Here is a 9278-nt window from a genome sequence, read left to right as displayed (position 1 = left end):
TGTTGTTTTATTAAAGATCAGACATGATATGAAGGAGCTGTCAGTGTCGCTGCAGCTGCTCGCCTGCTTTATTACAACACGGACACGTGAAGCCGGATCAGAACCGCCACACAGCTGGAGACAGTCTGCTGCTCTCAGCTCTCCTCTTCAGTCCTCAGCTGAAGTTGTTGACATCTGTGTCTGCCTGCTGCCAGTCGCTTTCTTCTCTGATGTAAATATATATTCAGTATCAAGGTCCCAGCTGTCTCAATGTGTTGTAGTCGTCGTTTAATTTTATGAAAGTGTAGTGAGGGATTTTTACAGAGCCAGGCTGTTTCCCCACTGCCTTTGTGCTAAGCTAAGCTAAGCTAAGCTAAGCTAAGCTAAGCTAAGCTAAGCTAAGCGACGCGAATCTTCTGAAACACAAAGTATTGAACTATTCTGACACCATGACCACGTCGCTGACCTGATGTTACTGACCTGACTGTGTGTTTATTGATGATTAGCTGATGTTACCTCGCTAACACCCAAAACTAAGATGGAGCACATGGAAAATATTATACATGCTAGCATCAGCATGTTAGCATTGTCACTGAGTGTGTTAACATACTGATGCTAGCGCATTGTACCTGTGCAGCCTCTCAGAGCTGTTAGCGCGTCGCGGCGTCACAGATTTTACTGAGTGATCATTTCATTTTAGCTTCAGAAGTTTTGTGGAACAATTTAATAAAATGATATTTTCTGCTTTAAGAGACGAGCTGATGTTTGCAGCACTGTTAGCATGTTGCTGTTAGCATAGACCGTTTGCTCACAGTATTTTATTTTTCATTGACATAACTTAATCCTATCTTTGTTTTATCTTGATCACAGAGTATATTTAGATTTTGTGTTGCTCTGATATCACAAACAAAATGATTTAATGAAACATTTAAACTTCAACTGACTCGTCTGTGTTTTCAGATTTTCCTCGTTAGCGTGAACACGACCCGACTGACTGTTTACTGTCGGTCTGTTCTGACTGCTGATTGTTTTACAGGCTCTTTCCTCCCTCACTAACACAGTTATCTCTCTCTCTCACACACACACACACACACACACACACACACACACACACACACACACACACACCCACACACACACACCCACACACACACACCTCCTTTCATTCTCTTATCTCTGTCCATCTCGTTTGCTCCGCTCCACCTCTCTCTCTCTCCTGTTTGATGGAAAATTGATCTGAAATGTAATTTTGTCTCTGAATGTTTAGTTTGACGCAGCAGAGAGAACATGACGAAGTCTGGAGATCTGAATGTTTCCTTCTCATTGTTAGTTACAAAAATGGAGATATATAATCAAACACACTGCAGATGCACGTTTCATCTCGACTGACACAAGAGCACTGAACATAAAACAGCCAAACAGCAGGTAGAATAAAGTTAATGAACAAAATGTGAGTCAATGTTCAGAAAACAGTGAAAATGGATTCAGAAATAAACATAAAGATATCATAAATCACTAATAAAATATAAAGACATTAAAACAACTGAGGGAAACATTAAAGAAATATTTCAAGTGAAAATGAAAAAATGAAGCACAAATGAAATCGATGGTTCAGGAAGATCAAACACAGATCAAATATATCTGATACGTCTGAATTAAAACAGAAGACATCCAAATCATAAAATCCATCTGAACATCAAGGACGATAAAAAGCTTCACAGATACAAAACAGGCAAGAAAATAAAAAGCCACATGAAGAAAATTAGAAAATTAATAAAACCTGCAGGAAACGAGATCAAGTTAAACTTTAGATTAAAAAACACAAATGTTACAACTAAACTAAAACTGATAAAATAAATAAAACCACTTAAATTAAAATAAAGAAAAAAAAGATTGAAACTGATTCTGAGTCAGAACCCGATGGACTCACATCGGATCAGAATCTAAATTAAAACATGAATATCGCGACTTCCAGCAGTGACGGACAGGTGGGTCCTACCTGCACGACTGGTGCTCCGGTTCTTGTTCTCTGAGCTGCTGACGGACCGATAACAGCCTCAATCTGACCTGAGAGGAGGAGGAGGAGGAGAGGAGGAGGGGGAGGAGGAGAGGAGGAGGAGGAGGAGGAGGAGGAGGAGGAGGAGGAGGAGGAGGAGGAGAGGAGGAGGAGGAGGAGGAGGAGAGGAGGAGGAGGAGGAGAGGAGGAGGAGAGGAGGAGGAGAGGAGGAGGAGGAGGAGAGGAGGAGAGGAAACAAGGAGGCAAGGAAGTTTCCTTATTCTGATAAAAACAGACAATATGGAGACACACACCAACACACATCTACACACAAACACACACTAGCAACACAAATGATACACCCTCTGACCTGTGTGTGTGTGTGTGTGTGTGTGTGTGTGTGTGTGTGTGTGTGTCAGTAATTGTGAGCATCTGCTGTCCTTTTATTGAAGCCCTGGAACAACCTGCAGGCTGGAGACCTTATCACACACACACATCTACACACACACACACACACACACACACACACACACACACACACACACACACACACACACACACACACACACAGGTCTGTTGACAGCAGCAGGTTTCATGTGTGTTGTTTGTCTGTTCAGAGTTGTATTGAGATCTTCCACTAATGTAAAAGTACAAATACTCTATTACGCTCTGACTTACAGCTGTTCACACCTTCAGCTCACATTTCTCAGTTTTCTGTCTTCAGGTCCAGTGTTCCCTGCCGTGTTCTGCTCTGGTCCGGTTCAGAAACATCACCTGGTTCTGTCTCCACAAACACAGCAGAGTATCCAGTGGTTTCACACTAACTCTAACTTAGCATCCTTCTCACGCAGCTCTAGATAAATATCCAGTGGTTTCACTCTCACAAATATTGAAGCACATCTTGAACAGTGGTCTCTCTCCTGGTTGGAAGCCTTCTTGCGTGGCTGCCATTAAAATATCCAGTGGTTTCACACTTACTGGTGTTGTGATGTCTCAAACAGTCGTCTCCCAGCAGCCTTCTCTCCCAGTTTTCACCTAGAACATGCCGCGGTTTCATGCTTACAAATGTTGAAATGTGAGCTCCCAAACAACGGTCTCTTGGTGAGATGAGATACACATGGGCAGGTATCTCATCAAACTGTCAACAGTGGCCTCTTGCTTGCTAGCCTTTAATAGCCTTTAATGCTAATATTTAGTGGTTTCATGCTTACAAATGTTACAACATGAACAGTGGTCTCTCAGCTCAGCTGTTTACAGAGATCCAGTGGTTTCACACTGATGAATGGTAAGACAGTCTTGAACAGTGGTCTCTTGCTTGCTAGCCCTCTTGGCCAGTTTTCATTAAAATAATCAATGCTTTCATGTCTACAAATGTTGAAAAGGCATCTTGAACAGTGGTCTCTCACTTGGAAGCTTAAAGCATTCTGTCGTGTCATTCTTACAAATGGTACAACACTATTTTGAAAAGTGGTCTCTTGCTTGCCAGCCTTCTAAGCCAGTTTTCATTCAAAATCTTCAGTGGTTTCATGCTTACAAATGTTATAACATGAACGGTGGTCTCTCAGCTCAGCTGTTTACAGAGATCCAGTGGTTTCACACTGATGAATGGTAAGACAGTCTTGAACAGTGGTCTCTTGCGCGGCAGCCATCTTGCCTGGCTGTCAATCAAACTATCCAGTGGTTTCACGCACCAAATTTTGGTTTTAGGTTCATATCAGTAACGGTGGGAGAAACAACAGAGTTCCTTTTGTGAAGCATCACAGTGCCGTCTGATCACGTGAGTTTTTGGTCCTTGAACAGACTCCAGGTCAGAACCTGGTGGAGAAAGCAGAGGACGGTTTCAGTCTGCAGGCTCAGACTAACTGCTGGACTGGATTTCAGTCGGGTCCAAAGTGTTCTATAGTCTCAGAACCCTGAGCCACCATCCTGCTGCTGATTGGCCATCATTAACTATATGATCACCCATCGAGACCTCCGGTGTCCTCCAAACATTCGGTTGGATCGCCTCTCCTGACAAAACAGAACTGACCTCCTGTGTCATGGACTGCTGTGTGATTGGCTGGGACACCTGTCAGTCAAACAAACACACCTGGACACATTCTTCTCCATTTTAAATCTCTTTATTGGAAGAACGATTGTGTTGGATTTGTGTGTTCAGAGATGCTGAGCTGAGATTTACTGTTCACCTGTTCGGTGTCGTCATGAAACGGATTCACTTCTGTCTGTTAATCAGCTTTAATCACCTGTAAACACTCACACATCCGCACAGCGCCGCTCTAATGAGGCTTTATTGTAAAGTTCAAACCACATGAAGCAAAACCACACACACACACACACACACACACACACACACACACACACACACACACACACACACACACACACACACACCTCAGACGGCTCTACCTGTCTCGTGTCTCCAGGTGTGTTCTAATCTCTCTGTGGTCTCTGCGGTGTCACATATCAAACGTGCCGCCTCACCTGAGGCCGCGAGGCTTCCAGGAAGGAAGCGAAGGCGGCGCTGTCTCCACCGACTGATGCGGTCGAGCTTCAAACGCACCTTCAAGACTTCTGAGAGACAGGAGGACGGATCAGAGGGAGCAGAGGACTATAAAAACAAACGCACCTGAAGGCAGCAGCCAGGCGGAGACAGACTCACCTGCAGGGACGAAGACGAGCTTCTGCTGCTGCGAAGAAAACTTTTTTATTCTCTCACACAATTTTAAAAAGCAGCGTAGATACTTTTCTAACTGGGAGGATTTCAACAAATTCTTCAATTAAGCAGATCAATAATCAGAACAGGAGACAGACACAGATCAGAGTCAATTAACTGTCAGATAGAAAACACAGAGAGGAGTGAACTGACAGTTTCCTCTCAGAGATAACAAGAAGATCCAGTGATTGATTACTGATCGAGGACTGGCTCACCGATCGATCTGAGGATGTGGATGTGGCGCAGCTTCCTGTGTGTGTCGCTGGTCTGTGGTCTGGCTCTGGACTCCAACACCATCAGATCCTCCAAAGAGTCCACGCAGCAGAGCGCCGAGCTGCCGGTAAGAGCTACAACCTTCATTCCTCCACATCAGCAGCTGTCCGGTCCAGTCCGGTCCAGTCCGGTCCAGTCCGGATGTTTCCTACTGTCCCTTCAAAAGTTGACGAGAACTTGACAAGTTTCTGTAGGAAGTGGATCCTTTTCTGTGCTGTTCTAACCAGGGTTCTGATGTGTGGTGACCCATCAGGTTCTCAGTGAACCCCTTAAACTGTTCAGCTGCTCCTCCTCAGGTCCACTCCTGTAGACGGGCTGGTGTCTGTGCTTCCTTGGTTCTGCTTATGTTGAGCAGCAGATGGTTCTGTTCGTCTCCTCCTGATATGGACTCTCGTGGTAGTTTCCATACCGGTCCCTGATGGCCTGTGGTGCTCTTCTCTGGACGGGTCTCCTGAGGTCTCACTGCAGTCGTGGGTTTTCTGCAGCTGTGCAGACCGAGAGGATCCTCTGTAGATCTGTTGGTTCTGAAAGTGTACTGGTGAGGGTCCAGACGGGCAGGATGTTGTCTTTATGTGCTGGAGAACCAGTTCCTCTCACACTTCATCAGGATGTGAGGGGTGAGAGCCTCAGAGGAGCAGGAGGAGCTTCTGCTCGGCTCGTGTCTTTAGAACGCGGTCAGCACATTATCTGGACCAGCACCTTTATTTATATTCACTCAGCAAGAGTTCACTGACAGCAGACACCACTGCTGAGTCCAGATCATCTGGCAGCGTGGTGTCACACATGATGAGTTCTGTGATGTTCTGGATCTCCTGCCATGTATCTTTAGTGTCCAGGTCTCTGCTGGTGTCTCTTTGCCTCCCAGCTTTCAGTCTGCTCTGCAGGTGTTGTTTGCTTCCTCGACACCTGAACAAATGGCAGCTTTGCTGCAGTATGATGTCACTGTTGATAGTCGTGTTGTCCTCCTGGCGCCGGTGCTGCAGTCCTGCAGTCCTGCAGAGCTGCTGCAGCTTCATCTGTCCACTCTGGAACAGGTTTTACTGCTGGGAGTCAGCAGGCAGGAGCAGCAGGGACAGGTGGTCTACAGGCTCGTCCTCTCTGAGCGTTTGGACCCTGAGCATCGCTGCTGTAAACACAAAGTCCACCTCCATCATGTCGCTGCTCCTCGTCCAATCACTGAACTTCATGTAACGATGCTGATGTGTGAAGCTCGTTACAGTCGCTGAGACGCTGATTGTTATTTGAGTTTGTTGTGTTTTTTTAACTTGTTCAATTCATGATGATGTTTTACTTTAATATCAGAGCTGCTACATGTGACATCACTCTGACTGTCCATCAGGATCGCTCCAACGGTGAGCAGGTGGAGCGCCCTGTACGGCGCCGGCCGGAGACCAATTCCAATTCCAATCGAGAATCAACACCAGCGTGTTCCACACCTGACTGCACCACACCTGAGGTCAGTGAATCAAACACACAGTGAGTGTCAGAGCTTCACCTGGAGACAAAACTTCAGGTAACAATAACTGGTTTAAAGCCACGACTCTGTTACCATGGAGACACAGACGGAGTGGACATGAAAATGTCCGAGGTGGAAATTAAAGACGTCCGTTTCACATGTGAAATGAGAAATTCACATGAAGCAAATTTCACTAATTTCTGAAAATGTGAAAAGACTCAAGTCACGCGTGAAATGATTTCATAAACTGTCAAAGATTTAAATACTCTATCTATCTATCTATCTATCTATCTATCTATCTATCTATCTATCTATCTATCTATCTATCAGACTGGAGGATGCAGTAACAGAGCTCAGAGGCGTCTGTCCTCACAGGACAGACAGGCGGACAGACAGCGAGACACAGAAACAGACAGACAGATGAACTCAGACGGCTTCAACAGGACTAAAGGTGAAAACATCAGTTCTTTTACTTTTCACATTTTAAAGGAGAAATTGACCCAGAAATGTGAATCCAGTCATCATGTCTTCGAGCTCCCAGAAGCCCCGAGACGTAATCTCTCCCTCGCCGTGTGTCGGAGGAGCGTCGGGCTGCGAAGCCAGTTTTTCTTGTGGTGGTCAAAATGTGTAATGACATCGTCAGATGACGCTCCGCGACCTGAAGCTAACATCGTGACAGAAGTGTCTGTAAAATGGTGGTCCATTTGGGTTTGATCCATTCGGTCCAGAAAAGAAGAGCCGCACCATTAAATGATTTTATCTCACGGGGGTTCTGAGTATCTTCATACCCGGCAGGTCGGGTTTATTCCAGCGCTGTGTCGTCAGCTGCAGTGAAGTTTTGGTGTTGACGTGACAGCACATCAGTTTGGGGTCTCGGGGTTTCGGAAGACTCGAGCAGATTCTAACAACAGTTTCATCTCTGGCCGAACTGCTCTGATGATATCTGTATTTATGTCTGCAGCTCCAGAGATGGCGAGCTGCGTGCGGTCTGGCGACTGTGCGGCCGGTCTGTGCTGCGTCCGGTATCTGACCGGTAAGCGGTGTCAGAGGATCCCGGTGGAGGGCGAGGCCTGTCTGCTGCGAGGCTCCAGCAAACTGAGGAGGAAGCTGGGACGCTGCGACTGCGAGGCGGGGCTGACCTGTGTCGCCGTCAACCGGCCGGAGTCGGGAAAAGCCAAAGGTCAAGGTGTGTGTCAGCCCCGCCAGGGACAGGCCGAGAGGACAACACGGCATTCTGGGAAGAAGAGGAGGACAGCAGAGAGCAGCTGCTGACAGATTCATTATAAACTCTGTAGTATTTGGACACATTTAATTTAAACTCAGCTCAGTTTGTAGAAAAATGTTGTTTCATAACCGTCTCATGGTCGAGGCTCAGGTTACATCATCACCTCTGGCGGCCATGTTGGACGCCCCGATTGTTACTGTTAGCTTGTGTTAGCTCACAAGCGTCAACTCAGCGGATGGTCAGACTGTCACATCACAGCTGAGACGCTGAGAGTCCGACGGCCTCCACGAGTTACGATATTTCTCCATTAATGTTATTTTAGAAAACAAACAGTGTGAATGTAGACCTGTATCATATAATAAAGAGTGCACATGATGTTCTGACTGCTGGTTCCTCATTCTGTTGGTCTGATTAGTCAAATACACTGTACAGTTATAATAACAATCATAATAATGTGAGAATGTTAGTGTAAAACGTCCAAATTAACTATTTTAAATTTACTAAAATAATCAGCAGCATGTGAAACACATCGGTTTAATGTTGTGTGATCAGTCATTAAAAACCTTAATGATCAGCTTCTGTGGGACGTGTTTACAAATCAGCTGAGGAGAGGAGGACTTTATATCCTCAGGAGGAGGAGAGGAGGACTTTATATCATCAGGAGGAGGAGAGGAGGACTTTATATCCTCAGGAGGAGGAGAGGAGGACTTTATATCCTCAGGAGGAGGAGAGGAGGACTTTATATCATCAGGAGGAGGAGAGGAGGACTTTATATCCTCAGGAGGAGGAGAGGAGGACTTTATATCACCAGGAGGAGGAGAGGAGGACTTTATATCATCAGGAGGAGGAGAGGAGGACTTTATATCATCAGGAGGAGGAGAGGAGGACTTTATATCATCAGGAGGAGGAGAGGAGGACTTTATATCACCAGGAGGAGGAGAGGAGGACTTTATATCCTCAGGAGGAGGAGAGGAGGACTTTATATCATCAGGAGGAGGAGAGGAGGACTTTATATCATCAGGAGGAGGAGAGGAGGACTTTATATCATCAGGAGGAGGAGAGGAGGACTTTATATCATCAGGAGGAGGAGAGGAGGACTTTACATCATCAGGAGAGGATGAGTGAGGTTACTGTGAACTGGTCCTTTAAAAACAGTCTTTTCAGCCCAGAGTTCAGAATCATTAACAATCAGAAGTTTCAGTTTGACTCTAATGTTTCTCCTGAATCAGCTGCAGCTGCGCGGCGCCCTCTGCTGGACGCTTCAGGTGCATCGCAGCGTGTGGAAGACATTTAGTGTCAGCAGGAATGTTTTGGTTACATTTGGTTTCATTGACAAAGTTCACATTCTCTGTGAGCGCATCAGATTCACATGTACCTGCTGCTGCAGCTTCATCCTGAGTTGGTCAAACTAAATCTTTAATGTGTTCTCGTCACTGATTTATCCAGATGATGTTGATTCAACAGATTTTTGGTTCTTGGTTCTGGTTTAAAATGTATTATGGACTGTTGTTATAGCAGCAAGACACTTCACAGTCAAGTTTAAGTTTATGACAAAAGTGTGGAAAGTGTTTCCTCTCTCCAGTTGAGGCTGTTCACTGTACAGATTTATTTTAAAGCGCACTGAGATGTGATTGTG

General features: G+C 45.6%; 2 protein-coding genes across 2 annotated transcripts in view; one reads left to right on the top strand and one right to left on the bottom strand.

Annotated features, from left to right (window-relative positions):
* The window catches only part of LOC119020254 (chromaffin granule amine transporter), a 13125-nt gene extending 9874 nt beyond the window's left edge, over nt 1–3251 (bottom strand). The window contains exons 1-2 of the mRNA XM_037099504.1: nt 2654–3251; nt 1979–2046 (exon numbers count right to left, since the gene is read on the bottom strand). The gene's annotated coding sequence lies outside the window, so the exon portion shown is untranslated. The remainder of the gene's footprint in view (nt 1–1978; nt 2047–2653) is intronic.
* The window catches only part of LOC119020255, an 8686-nt gene extending 427 nt beyond the window's left edge, over nt 1–8259 (top strand). The window contains exons 1-4 of the mRNA XM_037099505.1: nt 1–211; nt 6301–6417; nt 6748–6868; nt 7379–8259. The exon at nt 1–211 is cut by the window's left edge and continues 427 nt beyond it. Of these exons, the coding sequence (XP_036955400.1) occupies nt 29–211; nt 6301–6417; nt 6748–6868; nt 7379–7689 (732 nt within the window). The 5' untranslated portion in view covers nt 1–28 and the 3' untranslated portion in view covers nt 7690–8259. The remainder of the gene's footprint in view (nt 212–6300; nt 6418–6747; nt 6869–7378) is intronic.
* The last annotated feature ends 1019 nt before the right edge of the window (nt 8260–9278 follow it).

This window comes from Acanthopagrus latus, chromosome 5 (assembly GCF_904848185.1).
Source record: "Acanthopagrus latus isolate v.2019 chromosome 5, fAcaLat1.1, whole genome shotgun sequence".
Lineage (NCBI taxonomy): Eukaryota > Metazoa > Chordata > Actinopteri > Spariformes > Sparidae > Acanthopagrus > Acanthopagrus latus.
The sequence above is the reverse complement of the archived record's forward strand: the minus strand, read 5'-3'. Positions and strand labels throughout refer to the sequence as shown.